Source organism: Neocloeon triangulifer, unplaced genomic scaffold, assembly GCF_031216515.1.
Source record: "Neocloeon triangulifer isolate White Clay Creek 2 clone unplaced genomic scaffold, ASM3121651v1 ptg000014l, whole genome shotgun sequence".
Taxonomy (NCBI): domain Eukaryota; kingdom Metazoa; phylum Arthropoda; class Insecta; order Ephemeroptera; family Baetidae; genus Neocloeon; species Neocloeon triangulifer.
The window spans coordinates 24,108,907-24,128,181 of NW_026775556.1; the positions used below are offsets into that span (position 1 = coordinate 24,108,907).

Here is a 19,275-nt window from a genome sequence, read left to right on the forward strand (position 1 = left end):
ATTACTAAAAAGAATAATTATGACGTGCCTTTTTAGCGCCAAATTTAAAATTTTTACTCTAGGGGGTGTGGCTCAGGGTCCAGGTGATTCTGAACGAGCTGAAAATCGAAGATAAACAACACTTTCCTCTATGGACCGCTTATTCATCTTATGGAAAACTGGATTTTGCAAATAGAAGGATCCGATTTTCCTGAAATTTTCCACATCTTCAAAATCCTGCAGCTGGTCGTCGTTTTCACCATCGTCGAGCTGATCATCCAGTTGCTACTATGAACAGTGTCGGCGAGGAATGCAACGACATGAAAAAAACTTATGATTCCTGCTTCAACGCATGGTTCAGCCACAAATTCCTCAGGGGTCAACACGATGACCAAATGTGCGCTGACCTGTTCCTTAAATACCAACAGTGCGTTAAGGTATAACAAAAAAATCCTCCCATTAATTAAAGCTCTAAATTTTATTTAAAAAAATTATAGAATGCAATGAAGCAGCAAAACATCAGCATAGAGGATGTGCAGCACTTCCAGTTAGGAACAGAAGAGGAAAAAAAGGCACCACCGAAGAAGTAGCAAAGAATTTGTGATCCATGCTTATTCGTTGAGCAATCAATACACATAATTAAGAGAACAATTAAAAATATACTTTATTTGTGCGGCAATTTTAAAGAGTATGTTGTAATTTTATCGAGGTGTTTCATCTTGTTATTAAAGTTCATTTAATTTTTTTTACGAACGCTTAAAATGGTGTTGTAGGCATTTTATGATAAATTTGTCTTCTTTGGAATGAAGAAGTGTGATAGAGGAAGATGGAAGAATAAATATTATAACATTTAAAACTAAATAAATTCTCAATTTGAATATATAAATGAAATAAACATTTTAGAACAGTATAAAATAATAAAAAATTTGACGAAGAAAAATTATATATTAATTAAATTATTATAAATCAATAATAAATAATTAAAAGTAATTTTTTTGTGGAGTTTAATTCGGTTAAATTTTTCTTTTTGATATTTTTCATAATAAAATGCATTGACATAATAAGCGTATTTTATAATATTAATATTGTCAAAAGTTCTATTTAATTTTGCATTTTTCTTAGATGAAATACAAATAAGCGTTTTATTTTAATTTAGGGGGAAATTTTTTGATTATTTTTGCAAAGTACATTATTTTCGAATGATTTGGTTTGGTTAGTTACTGTTCGAGGTCGCTGCCTCGGGCAGATCAACCCAACCAATCAGCGACGATCTCTGCAGTTGTAAACAAAAGAGGCGAAAAGAGCTTCGAATCCCTTGTTCGAATCCGTCGGAAGGCGAACCTTTAATGCGCTGTGATCTGTGGAATTCCACAATTTCTGCTAGTTCTGCGTCTTGATTCGGACTGTCCGTGTGTGTCTGAAACTCGGAGTCACCTGCAAGTCCACTGTCACAGGTGAGAAAAAGATCTTCGACCGAGTTTGTCTCTTGTTCTCATGCGAATCACGTGCATGATTTGCAAGATTGATCGTCGGAATAGCAGAGAGTGAAATTGATACTCATGCGATTTAATTGGTGTCTTGTAAAGATATTTGATGATATAGCCGACGTCTGATTTACGTAATCAAAAAACCACAAAATATAATAAAGAGCATCGAGAAAGAAAACTCTCGTCGCTTGATTAATTATTTATTACAAAACTTTGTATGATAAACATTATGTATCATACGCCCTTGCTGTATTATAAAAAAGTGATCGTAGATTATTAATATCACCGAGTCTCGATTACGTGTTTGACTTATACTTATAATGCAGAAGCAAATAAATAATATTATGCTGTGCAGCTGGTTATTATTTACAGAAACGAGATTCCAAGTGGTATTGTTCGGAGAGAAAAAATTTGTTCCAGACTAATGAAAATAAAAATAAAATATTATATAAAAATTATTCATATGAATCTCCCTTCTAAAGTATATCAAAAATACATTTTTAACGATAAAAATATTCCCTCTTCCCAGCCTCTTCCACTTTGACTTCTTTAACTTTTGTAAATTTTCCCTCCTATTGTAGGAATGATCAGTTGTTATATAATCTAAAAAATTTAAAATACTTCTGCGGAGATTTTTTAAGCTTTTCTTTTATCTAGACAATAGAATACCGGTGATAAAATAACTGATAAGTGCAATCACGTGTTGTAATAAAAAAAAATACATACAAGCTTAATTTTTGTGATACTTTTGGTCATTGTCCTCTTTTTATAATACAGTATTCTTATCTCCGTCTCTGCTTTTTGTTCAACATTTTATTTTACTGACATTTTGACACAAACGATTACAATAACAGTACACCCAAGAAATTCTCCTGTCTCATAATCAGTTAAGCTTTTTTTTGTGAATTTTTTTTCGTGAATTATTAATGGTTAAAAATGTAGTAAAAATATTCAGTGTAGAATCTTTTTTTTTAATTTAATTGTTTTTAGTTATTCAAAGATGTGAAAAATGTAAAATATGATGATATTATAAAATATTTTGTTTAGCGAGTTGTCGTGAATCGTGGCTAGAAATAAAGTCATCCATTACGCAAGAGCTATTTTAATGTTCTTGAAGCAAAAGCAACTGTTGCGGTTTTTGGTCGAGCATAACAAATTTGCAAGGAAAGACGGTGTGAGATAATTTGAAATAAAATTGAGGTTGGCGCTTATTTCATATTTTCAAATAAATAAACTTTTATGAGCCTCTCACAGATTTTTTTTAATTCTTTTGTAGTTCTTCAAATACTGCTGACAAAATAAATGCAGGTCGCCGCGCAGCCTATTAATTTTGTTGAAAAAAATCCGACCGAGATGTAATAAAACCTGAATGAGCCTGATGGTAATAAAATGAAAATTGATTGCTTGCAATAAAATATTTTGAAAACTTTTCTCAGCGTTAATTTTTTTAGACAATTATGAAGACAGAGAGAGGCGTAGTTTTTCGCGCTAATTGCATTAGATCATTGATTTATTTGTAGTACAAATAAAATAATAAATAATAATATTTATGCGATTTATGCATTGGATAGCATACGTTATATTAAAAAATAAAATAAATTAAAACGCATATTTTTAAGGAAGGTGAATGAAATGAAGTGCTGTGAAATACTATCACTATTATTTTCTTAGAATTTAGTTAATATGCAAACTATTTAAAAGTATTGCTAAAATTTTGAAAATTGTTGTTGGTTTACAAATCTTTGAAATTATTTAAATTATTATAAATTGGAATTTAAGATTGAAGGGAAACTATGAGAATAAAAAACCTACTTTCATAGATGCCAACACATCATAAAAAAACGACCGCCTCATTAAACTCATTTATTATAATTATATTTAATTACACTGGTGTAAAGTGAAAATTTTTCAAGTTTTTTGAAAATTCGCAGAAATAATACAATTAAAACAAAATTAGAGAGCGCACGTTTTCCGCTGAATTTTTCCGACCAACGAAGGAGAAGATAAATACATAATTCGCGACATATTGCATGGGTTGAAGGAAACTTGCGGCACTTGCGCGAATTATTTGCGCGTCGCCGTCAAGTTGGTAGCACTGGCGAGTTGAAGTCTCGGCTGTCTTGTGTTTTTTTCCTTCCGAGTCAAGAGCGAAACATGGCGGAGGTCGAGTTGGATGTTGATAATTTGATCACGCGGTTGCTGGAGGTGCGCGGGTGTCGTCCGGGCAAGCCGGTGCAGATGTCCGAGGCGGAGGTGCGCGGCCTTTGCCTGCGCTCGCGCGAAATCTTCCTCTCGCAACCCGTGTTGCTGGAGCTCGAGGCGCCGCTCAAGATCTGCGGCGACATCCACGGACAGTTCACAGGTACGCCCCGAACTTTGCCTTTTCCCGCCCCGATCTCACCCTCCTCGGTCCGCAGACCTGCTCAGGGTGTTCGAGTACGGCGGCTTCCCTCCCGAGGCCAACTACCTCTTTCTCGGCGACTACGTGGACAGAGGGAAACAGAGCCTCGAGACCATCTGCCTGCTGCTCGCCTACAAAATCAAGTACCCTGAGAACTTCTTCCTGCTCAGGGGCAACCACGAGTGCGCCTCCATCAACCGCATCTACGGCTTCTACGACGAGTGCAAGCGACGCTTCAACATCAGGCTCTGGAAAACCTTCACAGGTCCAATATCAATCTCTCTTTGATGCCCTCATTCCATGTTCGGACACGGTTTGACCAAAATTTCTCTTTCCAGACTGCTTCAATTGTTTGCCGATCGCTGCCATTATAGACGAGAAGATCTTTTGCTGCCACGGCGGTCTCAGTCCCAACTTGCACAGCATGGAGGCCATCAGGGAAATCAGAAGACCGACTGACGTGCCAGGTATATTTGCATCTCATTATTGTTTGGTGTTAAAAAAATATTGGCATTCTTTGCTAATCAGAAGCCTTAAAGACACAAAAGTCGGCGTAACAGAAAAAATAAACAGAGAAAATATCTAGAAACGTCAAAATTTCAAATAATCTGCGTTGGCCTGAATTTCTCCATTTCGAGTACAAAAAATTATTTATCTTTTATTCTAATTTCTGACTAAATTGTTGAGCAATAAAATACACCACAAGAGAATTGTTTTCCTTGTTGCTGGTTAAGTAACTCTGACATCAAATAAGGCGTCATTTAAAAAATTTATTCCTCTCTGCTGCTCTCTGCGTTTCCTGTCAAGGATTGAAGCTTAATTTCAATTCTTTCTTTCTTAAATAAACGACTCAGTGCCAAAATAATTTGAGTGAATTGAATATTCACTGATAATTTTTTTGTTCTTACCTCTGACGTCATGTCCATTATCTGTTCTACACTCTTCACCGTTATGATGAAATTTCATACATACATTTCCTTCTAAATAGTTCAAGACTTTTCCAGTGGCGGTGTCTTTGAATCTCAATAAGTGAAAAATGCCACAAGTTTAAATTAATGGAGGTCATTGTAAATAATGTTGTCAGCAAAAAAACTTTAAAAATTACATAAGTTTCTTTTTCTTTTAACACCAAAATAATAATTTTAAAATTGTTCGATATTATTGTTATTATTATTGAGTCTTATTATAATTTTTTTCTCCAAATTTTAGATACTGGTCTGGTGTGTGATTTGCTGTGGTCGGACCCTGACAAGGACGTGGTGGGCTGGGGCGAGAACGACCGGGGGGTGAGTTTCACGTTTGGCGCGGACATCGTGACCAAGTTCCTGAACCGGCACGACATGGATCTGATCTGCCGGGCGCACCAGGTGGTCGAGGACGGATACGAGTTCTTTGCCAAGCGCCAACTGGTCACTCTGTTCTCAGCGCCCAACTACTGCGGCGAGTTCGACAACGCCGGCGGCATGATGTCCGTCGACGAGACCCTCATGTGCTCCTTTCAGATCCTCAAGCCGTCTGAAAAGAAAGCCAAGTACGTGTACACGGGGCTCAACTCGGGCCGGCCCTTCGGCCAGCAGCAGCAGAAGCAGAGTGCCAAAAAGTGAAACAAGCAATAAAACTTGAGAGACGCGTTGTTTTCAGAATCCCCGACCGATCCACCGACCGAATGACCATCCTCATCCCAAACGCCCCTTACCACTTGTTGTTACACGAGAAGAAGCACCAATTTAAAATTATAATAATAATAATACACAAGGGTCAATTACGGCTTTAAGGAGAGAAGAAATTATTCAAATTATACTTGGTGAGCAATTTTTCGACTTGCGAAACCTCTCATCGGCAAAAATATATATTATAAAAATTGTTGATCATTCACTTTTTGAAAAGCGCCAAATTTACAAAACAGGGAAACCTGAGGGTCTTCCGCAGAAACCGATTTGATAATATATCTCACGCAACCAAGATCGTTTCAAAATTGCACTTACAAAAATTTTTAAGGCATTTTTTTCTGAAACTATGATTCTGGAATTTTGATACCTTTATTGCATTTCAGCATCGATTCTGGATTTCTATTCACTTCTTCCACTGATCTCTTTCGATCCAGAGCCTTTGTTGGAATTTTCTGTTTTCCTTTTTTTAATTCGTAACATGCATTTTGCAGACTATCTTCACTTATTTTTACAGTTTTTCGGGGTCTTGGTTGTGTTGATGGTCAGTAGGCGTTCAAAAAGAACGACGACGCCTCTTCATCATTGTCTCTCTGGTGCTTTCTGCACCGTTTTTTCGAACTTAGCTAGTGCGACTCCTGTTAAATTATATATATGATTAATTACGGAAAGAAAAAAAAGTTTTTTCGTGTATGTGAATCGAGTGACAGAGACTGCAGCAAGAGGATTAATTAAAAATTAAACGGAGGGTGGGTGCGCAGAGTTATTTTCTTGTCCGATTAGGCTCTGTACTTATACGTCGAAAGTATATCCCTGTTGATCGATATACGCGCATATTTTCCTATTTAACTTGTAATTAAAACTAGCAAGTAGAAGTCAAGCATGATTAAGATTTAAATGACAAAAGAAGCAAAAGATTAAATTTTCAATAGCAAAAGAAAAAGAACCTCTTACTCTGTCCAAAGTGAAGAAAAATCAAATTCGGATCCGAAGCAAAATTCTTGATGGTCCTTTGATTACTGTCAGCTGTATTGTGCTTAATAATTATTATAATTGTGTAATAAGGAAAGCGACCTATTGAATAGGTGAAGCCCTGCCTGCTCTTTCTGTCGATGATTTATTGTCTTTACTGTGTCTCTTCAGAAGTGCTTTTGTTATTTTTTTGTTGAGTTTTTGCCACATCACTATTAATTTAATGACCGCTGTATGAAAATATTGAAATCTATTATTTACAAACACTGTTAAATTATTATTTTTCTTAACGATAGACTTTTCTCTGTATGTGTTAAGTGCACTTGGTATTCTTTAGAGTGTGGCGAATTACGAATCTTTTGATCTTCCTGTTGAAATAAAAGAGAAATAATTATTTCTGACAACAAAAATGATCTTTTCTTTATTCGAATATTTACAATATGACCCTCTTGAATCATTGTTTCGTTTTATTTGAATTTTAATTTGAAGGGAATGAATTTTCAGTCATGGATAACCCCACCTGGGACGAACAAGAGCCAGAGGAGGAGGAAAAGCGTTCCCGGGAGCCGGTGGACCTGCCAAGAGCACGGCTGATCACAATCGAGCCTGCCCTTTTTTTGCTCACCTTTGCCGTCACTATGACGGGCCCAGTTCTGCAGAATTTTATCGTAATGAAGACATGCGAGGTCACCTTGCACTACAACTTCTCTGTCTGCGACAATCTGAGCAACCTGAAGCCGATCGAGGACCAAATCCAACCATACTCCGTTCAGCTCATCATGTACAAATCGCTGATTGAGGCAATTATTCCTGCAGGTAAAAATAAAAATCATTTTCAGAAAGTTAAGACTTGTCTGGGCACTTTTAAAATATCTGTTTAATAAAAACATGAAATAAAATTGTTTTAATATTTTTTAAATATACATCAATATTTTCAGCACTCTCATTTTTCTTGGGCCCATGGAGTGACCACAATGGTCGAAAGCCTCTTCTGATGATTCCGACCATAGGCTACATGCTCCTCAACGCAATCTACATGGTCCTCAGCATGAACTTTGCCTGGGAGAGCAGCCCTAACTTCCTCTTGATTGCCAGCATTCCTGTTGCGATGACAGGTTTGAAATTTTATATTGATGATCCGTCATTACGAAACAAATTTAAATCCTAATTAGGATGTCAATATAAGGCTGAATTAATCATTTATGAATCAATAATTTTTTTTATTTATTCCCTATTTAATTTAATTTTATTAGATATGAACAAAATAGAAATTTAGCAGAAATTTTAACATGTTTATTTAATTTAAAGGTGGTTTTGTTGCTTTTGTAACTGGCGCGTTCTGCTACCTCTCGGACATCAGCACTCCAGCCGAGCGTTCGTGGCGCATGGGTGTAGCCGAAGCCGCCCTGCTGCTCGGGTTGCCGACTGGTCTGGCCAGCAGTTCGTACCTCCTCAAGTTTGGTGGCTACGTGGTACTTCGATCAATGTTCTTTATAAACAAGAATGTGTGTTAGAAATTTTATTATTTTTTCAGATGGTTTTTGCCACTTGCAGCTGCGCCTGCTTACTTGCCTTACTCTACGTCATCTACTTTGTGCCCGAATCTATCCAGACCTCGGAATCCACAAGGCAGAGCGTATTTGATGTGCGCCTCATTAAGGAAATGGTGGCGACCTGCTGGAAACCACGTTCTGGGTACCGACGCCTCACCATGTTTCTGGTCATGGGCACCATGGCCAGTATCATTTTTTCACTAGACGGTAATTTTACAATTAAATTTTAACTTCAGAAATCAATTTATCCCGTTCTAGGAGACATATCCGTCTCTTATTTGTACACGAGGGAAAGATTCGGCTGGGAAATTCAAGATTTCACTTTATACAGCAGTGCTAGCGTCTTAGCTTCGACAGTTGGTAAAGTAGTGGTTTTATAATAAATACCAATTGATTTTATTTTAAAAATTTAAATAGGCTCTCTTATTGGTCTGCACTTGTTCAGTCGGACGCTAAAATTGGAAGACGCGCCTTTGGCCGCATTTGCTTGCCTTTTGAAGGCAGTCAGTCTGATGGTTTTGGCTCTTGCTTCAATGTCTTGGATGATGTATGCGGGTAAGTTTTTGCCTAATTATCTTAACATAAACATCCTAAAAAAAATAAATCTACAACAGGAAGCGCCATCGGTATCTTGGGTGGATTGAGTTCCCCTTTGTGCAGAGCGATTTTGTCCAAAAGTGTTCACGCCGATGACGTTGGTATGTTTCTTCATCTTAAAATTTTGATTCCAATTTTAAATATTTTATGTTTCATTAGGAAAAGTTTTCTCTCTGGCTTCATCTCTTGAGGCTCTAACACCAATTGCCGCAGCGCCTCTTTACACGATCATCTACAAAGCGACTTTCTTGACAGTGCCGGGCGCATTTTATATGCTCTCGTCTGGATTATACGTGGCCAATTTCGTATTTCTAGTGTAAGTGTTGTTATGAAATATAACATTTATTTCTATAATTTAATATTTTCCTTTTAATTACAGCGTTGTAGCAGTTGTCTTTTACAAGTACCCTGCCAGCTCATACGCACAGATCGGAGCTGGTCTCGAAGTCAATTGATATTATGCTCAAACTTGCAACTTAAAATCTGTAAAGCAATATATTATTTTAGTGACGATTCTTTTCTCATGAGGTGTTTGTGCTCTGACTGGAATTCTCATCAACGAAACTAGTTTACTCTGTTGTCTATTTTTGATCTCGAATCAAAACACATCTAATGTAATGTGGCATAGAAAATTGTGATTGTAATTGTCTTAAATTTGGTGTTTATTCAGCTTAATCACATTATAGTATTTTTCCAATTATTAAAAAATTATATTAAATTAATCACAATCCTTTTTTTATTTAACTTCAAGTGTTCAAGTACATAAATGAATATCAATATCAGGGAAATTTATAATTAAAGAAAGTGATTGTGCGTTTTCACATTTTTGGTTAAATTTAGAACTCGCATGAAAGTGCTTTTAGAGTCTCTCTCGTTTGAGTTATCGTCAAACGCTTTTACTCTGGTTTGCGCCTTCGACTGCACAATGTCGATCCCAGAGTACTTCGAAGGCCAGACCGTTTTTCTGACTGGCTCAACAGGGTCTGTTGGTAGCGTTTTTCTGGAAAAACTGCTGCGTTCCTGCAAGGGCGTAAAAAAGATTTATGTGCTCGTTCGGCCGAGAAATGGCGTGTCCAGCGCAGACCGAGTCTGTTCTCTGCTGCAACTTCCCGTAAGTGATTTAACTGTGGAGAAGTTTTAAATTTATTGAACAAAACCCCACAGCTTTTTGCCGATGTGGACAAGTCGGACTTTGGCAAAGTGGAAGCCGTGAGTGGAGATGTGACGTTGGAGGACATGGGCATTTCCAAGGAAGTCCTTCAGCGCCTGATTTCCGAAGTAACAATTGTATTTCACGCGGCAGCCAGGGTGTTCTTCAACGCGACACTCAAATCTGCAGTTTTGTCTAATTTGATCGGCACCAAGCGCATCCTAGACCTCTGCCATCAAATGTTGAAATTGGAGGTAAATTTTTTTAATCAAGATATTGCAAATAAAATTGATCAAAATCTTTTTATTTGACATTATTTTTGTCAGAATATATGGTCTTTTTATTGTTGGTGCAAAAAGGTTTTATTAAATTTATTGCAATTTAATTTCTTTAGAGCCTGATTTACGTTTCCACCGCATATAGTAACTGCACAATCCAAGAAACTAGAGAGCGGCTGTATCCGATTGACTGCAGCCCTGAGGAAGTAATCAATATGGTTGAAACTTTCCCTGACGAAGCTTTAGAAAAGATAACTAAACGGTAAAATCGTCATTCTAATCTTACATTTAATTTTAATAATTTTGTATTAGCTTGTTGGGTCAACATCCAAACACATACACATTTTCCAAGCAGTTAGCAGAGCACCTGGTCACTGAGGGCAGAGGTCATGTCAAACTGGCCATCGTCCGACCATCCATTGGTGAGCCAAATTTAAGCAAATTTTTAAGTTGGAAAATTAAATTACATTAAAAATTAAGTTTTGGGAACTTGGCGCGAACCTTTTCCTGGCTGGCTCGACGCAAGCACTGGCGCCACAGGTTTCATCGCAGGCGCCGGAGCTGGATGCTTCCGCACGTCTCAGGTCGTTCCTTATAAGGTCGCCGACCTTGTTCCGACTGACATTTTGGTCAACGTCATGCTCGCTGCCGCTTGGAATCTTGCCCAACCTCAGTAATTTATTTTTAATTAGAGAAAAATAATAATAAAAAATTTAATCAGGAGCGAGACGTTTCAAATTTATCACGTGACCTCTGGTCTGCGCAACCCTATCACCTGGGGCCAGTACACCGAGTACATCGACGAGGCGATCTCGGAGTACCCGATGAGAAGAATCCTTTGGTACCCCCGAGCAAAGGCGCGCGGCTCCAAGTGGAGGAACGATTTTGTTGTGCGCCTCTTCCAATTGTGGCCTTCGTACTTGTTGGACGCGCTCAGGAATGCCCTGAGCAGTAAGCGGCAAGAAAGGTTAGGCCTTGATTAATTTTATTTAAAATATTTTTGTATCGCTTATTCTATTAAATATTAAATTCCACCAAGCTAAATTTGTGAAATAAAAAGTAAATCTGGAGGCTTTTGAAAAAAAAAATCAGCCATTTTTTACCTTTCTTAATTTTTACTAAGTATTTATTATAAATTTTTATATCAATCCTCTAAATAAGTGCAATTTTTTAAAGAAAACAATTATCTTAAGGTCTGGTATAAAAAAGAATTTTTAAATTATTCTTCGTGTATTTATATTTTAAACTTTTTTCAGCTTGGTGGCGATTCAGCAGAAATTCATTCGAGGAATGAAGCACACGCGTTTCTTCTGCACTCGGCAGTGGCGCTTCCACGACACCAACACCCGCGCTCTGCAGGAAAAACTGCTGCCCGAGGACCAGGAGGCGTTCGACATGTCCATCGCCAGGGTCGAGTGGCGCTCCCACCTGACCAACTGCGTCAAAGGCATCAGACAGCACTTCCACAAGGATCCACCTCAGACCCTCGAACGCGCGAGGAAAAACCTTCAAAGGTCGAAAATTATAAAAATTTTAGAAATGAAAAAAGTAAAATGTTCATTTATAGGTGGAAAATGATCCATTTTGGTGCTCACGTTGCCGCTTTCCTCTGGATCGCCTATGTGGCTTTCTTGGCCCTTGGGGATGCACTTGCTGCGTTGATAACTTCCGCCCTTGTCGTGGGCTTCATCATATGGGTTTGAAGAAGATTGATTGTTATAAATATTCCATCATTCTCTCACCGATAATAAAGATAATCATTGAAAAAGTAAAATTAATCTACGAAAAATCTTAAAAATAATCATCACATTTAAAATTCAAATTTATTAGGTTTCAAGTACTTTTTTGCTGCAAAAAAATTAAATTTTTCTTCATATTATTAAATAGTTATACGCTGCATGAAGTTTTCATTTTCTGTGCTTTTCATTCCATCATTTTCATCTAAAAAAAATTTTTTTGTTATCTTGCCAAATAAATAAAAATTTATTAAGTGGCTCATATGGATTTTAATATACCGAAGAAAACCAGTGACTAATTTTTTTTCTATTTCCATACATTTTTTGCTTTCTTATTTACTTTCTTCTTCAATAATATAGAGAGGTTAATATATAAATAAAATAATAAAGTGAAATCCGATTTAATTGCTGGAATTTGTGGTTATTAGAAAAAGAAAATACGCTTGACCACCACTTTTTACTGTTTGATTTCCGTCAGAATAACTAGTATAATATAAATAAATAACTATTAACTATTATTATCCGCATTGTCGGTATGCAGTAGTCATCGCAGTACGTCCCGCTCTTACGTAGCTCCGAATATTGGATTGGTTCGCAGTCCTGCAGATGGCACTCGAGCTGCTGTTTTGAGTAAATTTCAGGTTGAAAGCAGCCGGCAAGCGAGAAAAAAGAAAAACGCGACTCATCTGTTGGTTGTTGGCGTTTGGTTGCAAACGAGGAGTCGCCGGACTGGAAGAAAGCAAAAGGTCGGAACCTGAGCAGCCTCTCGAGTGCAGCCCATCTCAAGTCTCTGTCCAGTGCGAATTAAATTTAGCATCGCTTGTCCGACACTGCGGCAGGGACGTCCGCGCTCTTCCCATCAACAAACCACTCGACCGGACGTCATTAGCTTCAGCAGGTATACAAATTATATAAACAAAAACTTAAATTTTAAATCACATATATAAGATATTGTTTAAATATAAATAATCAAATTTTAGAAACAATAATTAATCAAAATTTCTAACCAAAAAATATTTAATTAGCTATTTTATTACATTTAAAGTAACTAATTAAAATTTTAAAGGTCACAAAAAAATCAAAACTTTATAAAATAATATTTTGTATGGATTATAAATAGATTCTAATTAACATTATATTTAGACAGTGATTTTAATTTTTTTTTACTAAAAATAAAAATAATTAAAAAAAAATTAAAATTAATAATAAACACATAGTAAATTAAAGCCTGAGCAATCCAATATCAGCTTAATATTATTTAGGAAAAAATGTAATTGTAACGCTGAAAGGTTTGCAAAATATGTTAATGGTTTTAATTTTTTTCGATTGGAAATTCGCAGAAGTGTTTTTAGGCTGGCAATGATTCTCGGTTTCTATTTGCCGGAGAGATTAGAGCCTACGAGTTAAATTTCGGGGCCGCCGGACAAATCTCGTTTTCGTCTCTCTCGCATTCGCGTGACGTCAGATTGCCAGCAGCTTTCTCTGACTCGAGAGATGCTGCGGCTTTTCATCTGTCGCTCTGCTGCGCTTTCTGAAATGGGGAAACCTCTTTTTGCTTTAGCTGCTCCTTCATTATGAGGCTCGTTTTTCTCCTCTTCAAGGCCTTGAACTATTTTTTTTCTAATTTAATTTAATTAGTTTATGTTCTTGAAACTGAAAAAAAACCCACACAATTATTAATAATAATTGTGTCTTATTTTCACACATGAAAAAACGATCACAGAAGCAGATAATCTCAAAATCAATCAATCAATAAAATCAACAAAAATAATTTAAAATTTAAAACAAAAATTGAGTCTCAAAATGATTTACTAAGAGTTTCAATTTGAAAAAAAGGATCAATAATTGTGCATATTTTAATTACAATTTTATTTTTAATTTATTATTTTGATTTTTTTACCAATTAAAATGTTCCATTCAAGGAACTATTTAATTATGGGCAGATTGTTAGGTGCAGAAATTTGCCACATAATTATATAATTATTATCCTTCCTAACAAAGAATCTAAAAGTTTTGTCAAGATTGTTGATGCAATTTTGAAAGAACTGGAAATATAAGTGCGTATATGAAGGTCTGAATCTAATTCATTTTGTTGTTGAACGGATTAACAACCTGCCAAGGTAAAGCAAGTTTTCACAAAAGAACTAGCCTGAGCGGTTATTAAATTTTTTTATTTTTAAAATTATTTTCCGGACGAGTGGAAATCCCGTTTGTTCCACATGGCGAAATATCACAAGCCACAAAGCCTTGCCTGTCAAAAGGAAATTGATCACTTTCTCAATAACTATTATTCTCACAATTATTTCTTGCTTTCAGAATCCATTTTTACAAGTTGTTTATATTTAATACATTTTTATTAAATTTATTTTGTTTAAATTTAAATTTTTGAATAATCCACAATGAGTTACTTTTAAATATCACAAATTTTTTTTACATGTTAAAATTTTTGACCTTGCTTGACCCGAGAGCAAATTTAATCTCCCAAAATTTTTAATCCGCTGTTCTTGCGACGATACGGCGGCACGTAAAAAATTTTTTAAATGGTAATAAGCACGCGTAAAAATCCTTGACTTTTTCTGCCGCTGCATGACGAGCGCAATTTTAATAATGCCTGACTCGCTTATTTTCTTTCTCTCCGCCGCAGTCAGACGTGCGCGCACAGGGATGACGGAGACCGAAAATCGTCCTGACGCAAATCAAAAGAGCAAAGTCACTTTAAAAAAAAAAAAAAATTCGTGTCCGTGTCAAAATAACTAAGATTTTCTTGTAAAATAACGCACAATTTGCCCTGAAATTGTTGAATAGCAAATAAATTGTTTATTAAATTGGTTTTCCTGTTTTAGTAATAATTTTTCTCTATAATGAAGAAATAAAATTTTTTTAATTTGTTTATAAAATTCAATAAATAGATTTAGACGCAAATATTTTATTATTATAAAAAATTAGAAACAGAAATATTTTGCACGAATTAATTGACATAAATTTTTAATATCTGTAGTGAATAGCAAAATAGAAACTAAATTAATTAATAATAATAATAAAAAAATATTTAACAAGAAATGGATTTTTCTAATTTTATAACTTTGGGGTTTAGTTTTCTGTTTTTATCAATCTTTTTTAAAATTAAATTTTAGATTTCACGCTTTAATGTTTTGCCCACGCTGAATCATTTCAATTAATTTAATTTTATTTAAAACCTAAATTAATTTTAATTAGGTTTTCTTATAATGTTACATGTTTATAATAACATTTTAAATTGAAATATTCATTTAGTGTGGAAATTAATCATTACATAAATTTATTAATTAGAAAAAATTTCCCATCAACCAAGTTTCTCTTTGATTCATGGGGATTTTTTCTTTTGCAAACGCCTTTGCCAGTTCGGAATTAGCTCCGTGAGATATTTCGCCGTGAATGTGAGTAATTTGCGCTCAGTCAGCGCGGCTCACTCGAGAAATACATTAGTTTTTTTTCCACAGAAATAACTAGTGTGCATTGTGGCCTTCAGGGTGTTGTGGCATTGAGTGCACCGCGTTGCACCACCTTTTCGCATCTCGCCTACAAACGATCTCATCTTTCAGCCTCTTTATTTTTATACAATTTTCTCAACATTTGCGCGCGAGTGTGAAAACTGAAAGCAAAAGGGTTGCTCGTTGACATCTGATACTCTTGGGAACCAAAATCGATTCAAATAATTTCAATAACGCAATTGCCGATTTGCTCTGATAGATATTATATATTCCAAAAGAGGTTTCTGCGTTGACAATAGAAATTTATTTCGCATTTAATTTAAAATTGAAAATAGTTACAAATAAATTATATTTTTTACTCAAACATTTAATGGTATAATTTTTAAATTAAATAAATATTTTGTGAAATTGTGAATTAACATATTTTAAATGCCTTTTTAAATTAAAAATCCTCTTTTTTTCGACAGAGATGCCTGAGAGCCAGGTTCAGGATTTCTACAAGGGATGTGGCATCTTCATCACGGGAGCCACAGGCTTCCTGGGCATGGGTTTGGTGGAGAAACTTCTCCGATGCTGTCCCGACTCCGGTAAAATTTACCTCCTGGTCCGACCAAAGAGGGGAAAGGCCATCGAGGAGCGTCTCGAAGACGTCACCAAAAACAAGGTAATCCAAAATATATGAATTTAATATTATAAAACTTTATTTTAAAAGATATTTTTCAAGACTGGTTTGTGTCATGATAAAAATTAAAAACTCAAATAGTAAAAATTCAACAAATAAAAAACTCCTGTATAAATGGAAAATTAAGCAGAATTAATTAAATTTTTAACAAAACTTGGATTGGGCCTTTTTTTTAAATAATAATTTCCATGACATTCTGAAATAATAGAATAAAATATTTCAAAATTCAAAACATTAAAATTTTGTTTTAATTTGGCTTCAACTGTTTTCCAAAGGTCTTTGAAAAGTTGAAAGAGACAAATCCGGACGCTTTGCAAAAACTGGTGGCGGTCGCCGGAGACATCGGTGAGGAGAATCTGGGTCTGAGCGACGCCGACCGCAAGCTCCTTTTGGACAATGTGTCCGTCGTCTTCCATTGCGCAGCCACCCTCGACTTCGAGACTGGCATCAAACCGGCCGTGCAGATCAACCTGCGTGGCACCAGGAGCGTCGTCCAGCTCTGCCAATCCTTGCCCAAGCTCAAAGTATTCACATTTTGATTCGACATAAAAAACTTATTTTCTTAAATTAAAAACATTTCAAAGGCATTTGTGCACGTCTCGAGCGCCTACGTCAACTGCCTACGCAGGGAGGTCAAAGAGGAGCTCTACCCTGTGGAACACGACCCTGACAAGATCATCGACCAGGTTCTTTCGGTGACCGATGAAAGTGCTCTTGAGGAGCTTTCTAAAGAGTGAGTGCAATAAAAAATCATGTTCATTTTGTTGAAAATAATTTTTTTCTTGACAGGTTGTGTGGTGATCACCCGAACACCTACACATACACAAAACTACTGGCTGAGCATGTGGTTGCCAGAGCTGCAGCAAAAGTGCCTTCGGCGATTGTTCGTCCCTCGATGAGTGAGTAAAAAAGCATAAATTAAGAGTTAAGACATTCTACAATTTTGATTAAAACTTACCAAATCAAATTTATAAAACAATTCATAAAATTAAAAAAATAAAAATAATAAAAATGCTTAATTTAGGGGGTAACCAACAAAAACTTTTTAAAAAGTAAGAATAATTATGCAAAGTGCAGCCCAAGAGTTGATCAACATTAATAACGTTTTAAAATTTCTCATTTAAGGACTTATTATATTTTATTTAAAATCTTTTTTCAAAACTGCTGATTTCAATTTTTTCCATTTCCCTGAGTGGTACATCCTTGGAACTATTCTTTACTTTAAAATTCTCCATTTTTTTCTTACTTTATTACATTCTAATTACATTTAACTTTGACTGAAACTAAATGAAATTTGGGTCTTTAATTTGAATAAAAATATTAGTGATCAAATCGATAAATATAAAACAAAAGAAAAGACCTTGATAAAAAGTCTAAGGCAAAAATTATAAATTTAATTTAAAAATTTTTTACCAAAAATAATAAAAATATTGAAACATTCGGAGCTTTTGGTATTTTTCTCAGTAATTTTAATTAAAAACTTTAATATTAATGAAATAGCGGATTTTTTTATGGCTCATAAATGAAATAATTGATTGAAATAAAAGTAACTAGTAGTATTTTTTTTGTAGTTTTCATTGAATTTCTATAAATTAAGCAAAACAATCTTCCAGAAATGTTTAACTTGAAAATTAATTTTTATTTAAAATAATCTCCGTTTTCCTAATAAAATTTTAGTACTTTTTTTATTTTAACCATTTTGAATTATTTCTAGTCACCTGCGCTGTGAAGGAACCAGTGCCTGGGTGGATCAGCTCGACGAACGGCCCGTCCGGCTTTTTGATGGGCGCCGCCAAGGGGGTGGTGCGTCGGCTGCCGATCGCGACCGACGTCGTCTACGACTACATCCCCGTCGACATGGTGATCAGCGAGATGATCGTGGCCGCGTGGCAGGCGGGCACGCAGAAGTCGTCGCAGGTGTCCATCTACCACTGCACCACGTCCACGCAGAACCCGTTCCGCTGGCACATGGTTTACAAGAACATGAACAACATGCTGCGCAAGTACCCGCTCGTCGGCGCCGTCTGGTATCCCAACATCAAGATCCTCACCACGCTCAGCCTCTTCAAGTTTTCCTCCATCTTCGTCCACTTCATCCCGGGCTTCTTCCTCGACCTGGTTGCGAGAATCACTGGCGGACGTCCAAGGTTTGAGAAATTCTTATGAATACAAATTGAAAAATTTCATGAGTAAAATGAATTTATTTTAAATGGAATATTTAAAATTTCTGAAAGATTTTTTGCTTCAACTTACAGTAAATTTAAAGAAAACTAGAAATAATTTTTTAATTACTTTTATTTAAATTTAATTATGAATTATTGCATTATATTCATTTTTTATTTTAGTAACTGATAAAAATAACAAAAAGCTCCAAATGTTATTTTAATATTTTTGGTAAAATTTTAAATTTTAGAAGTTATTGTTGTTTAAATTTTATTATTTTTACCCTTTATATTTTTTTGATCACTTTTTTATATTCAAATTAATTTAATTTTAGGTTGGTGACCTTGCACTCAAAGATCAACAGCTCTTTGGACCGCCTGCAGTTCTTCATCTACAACGAGTGGAAGTACCACAACGACCGCACCCGTGAGCTGACCGAGAAGTTGACTGGCGACGACAAGAAGGTGTTCGACTTCAACGTGGGCAACCTGGACTGGTACCCGTATTTTGACACCATGGCCCTGGGCGTCCGGCGCTACCTCAACAAGGAGGAGCTGAAGACGCTGCCGGCCGCCAAGAAGAAGCAGCGCATCCTGCAGGGGGTGCACTACGCCCTTCTGCTCGCAATCTACGGCGTCGCCTTCTACACCGGCCTCAAGCTGACCGGCGGCGACAAAACCCTGGCCCTGCTTTCGCTGCCCCTCACCTATCTGTTCTTCAGCATTATTTAATTGATTGATTGTTGATTCCGCTTTTTACCATTCCATTACTGGTATTTTTTTTTCTCTTTTCAGTCGTGTCAGTATTTTTATGCCGTCTAGCATTTTTATTCGAATCTCCCCGCTGTATTTTTCGGGTGTTGCAACCGATCTGATATGGGATTTAGGAAGAGCGGCGCAATCGTTTTGCTGCTCAATCAGCCGTGGAAATTAATGTGGAGCAGGTGTTGATCTAATTATTGCTGATTTCTTGCCACACGCTTCAAGTATCGAATCTCTCTCTACGGTGAGATCACGTTACTTTAAGTAATTGAGTTTAGATTTTTTTTTGTTATTGTCACTTTCGTAGCATTTACTCGATATATCTTCGAGAGAACACAGAAATAATGTTTGTATTAAATAAAAACAAGAGACTAAATAT

The 19,275-nt window shown here is 36.0% G+C and overlaps 5 protein-coding genes across 5 annotated transcripts; all 5 read left to right on the plus strand.

The window, feature by feature from the left end:
• Positions 1 to 72: 72 nt before the first annotated feature.
• On the plus strand, positions 73 to 844 carry LOC132199519 (TP53-regulated inhibitor of apoptosis 1-like). Its single transcript, XM_059624316.1, has 2 exons — positions 73 to 416; positions 477 to 844. The coding sequence occupies exons 1-2, from the start codon at positions 270 to 272 to the stop codon at positions 567 to 569; spliced, it is 240 nt and encodes a 79-aa protein (XP_059480299.1). The 5' UTR covers positions 73 to 269; the 3' UTR covers positions 570 to 844.
• A 410-nt stretch (positions 845 to 1,254) lies between these two features.
• LOC132199967 (lysosomal proton-coupled steroid conjugate and bile acid symporter SLC46A3-like) lies at positions 1,255 to 9,343 on the plus strand. The gene is made up of 10 exons (XM_059625096.1): positions 1,255 to 1,433; positions 7,011 to 7,322; positions 7,445 to 7,621; positions 7,815 to 7,978; positions 8,041 to 8,266; positions 8,318 to 8,419; positions 8,477 to 8,614; positions 8,674 to 8,757; positions 8,816 to 8,972; positions 9,036 to 9,343. The coding sequence occupies exons 2-10, from the start codon at positions 7,013 to 7,015 to the stop codon at positions 9,109 to 9,111; spliced, it is 1,434 nt and encodes a 477-aa protein (XP_059481079.1). The 5' UTR covers positions 1,255 to 1,433; positions 7,011 to 7,012; the 3' UTR covers positions 9,112 to 9,343.
• On the plus strand, positions 3,286 to 6,916 carry LOC132199968 (serine/threonine-protein phosphatase PP1-beta catalytic subunit). Its single transcript, XM_059625097.1, has 4 exons — positions 3,286 to 3,828; positions 3,884 to 4,132; positions 4,206 to 4,334; positions 5,077 to 6,916. The coding sequence occupies exons 1-4, from the start codon at positions 3,621 to 3,623 to the stop codon at positions 5,469 to 5,471; spliced, it is 981 nt and encodes a 326-aa protein (XP_059481080.1). The 5' UTR covers positions 3,286 to 3,620; the 3' UTR covers positions 5,472 to 6,916.
• Positions 9,344 to 9,426: 83 nt separating the features above from the next.
• Positions 9,427 to 12,010, plus strand: LOC132201900 (putative fatty acyl-CoA reductase CG5065). The gene is made up of 8 exons (XM_059628448.1): positions 9,427 to 9,767; positions 9,821 to 10,060; positions 10,201 to 10,346; positions 10,397 to 10,506; positions 10,565 to 10,757; positions 10,806 to 11,051; positions 11,341 to 11,598; positions 11,652 to 12,010. Exons 1-8 carry the CDS (start codon positions 9,504 to 9,506, stop codon positions 11,785 to 11,787), a joined length of 1,593 nt encoding a protein of 530 aa, XP_059484431.1. The 5' UTR covers positions 9,427 to 9,503; the 3' UTR covers positions 11,788 to 12,010.
• A 452-nt stretch (positions 12,011 to 12,462) lies between these two features.
• LOC132200830 (putative fatty acyl-CoA reductase CG8306) lies at positions 12,463 to 19,272 on the plus strand. Its single transcript, XM_059626571.1, has 7 exons — positions 12,463 to 12,718; positions 15,758 to 15,954; positions 16,248 to 16,496; positions 16,557 to 16,705; positions 16,762 to 16,871; positions 17,687 to 18,119; positions 18,470 to 19,272. Exons 2-7 carry the CDS (start codon positions 15,760 to 15,762, stop codon positions 18,864 to 18,866), a joined length of 1,533 nt encoding a protein of 510 aa, XP_059482554.1. The 5' UTR covers positions 12,463 to 12,718; positions 15,758 to 15,759; the 3' UTR covers positions 18,867 to 19,272.
• Positions 19,273 to 19,275: the final 3 nt, after the last annotated feature.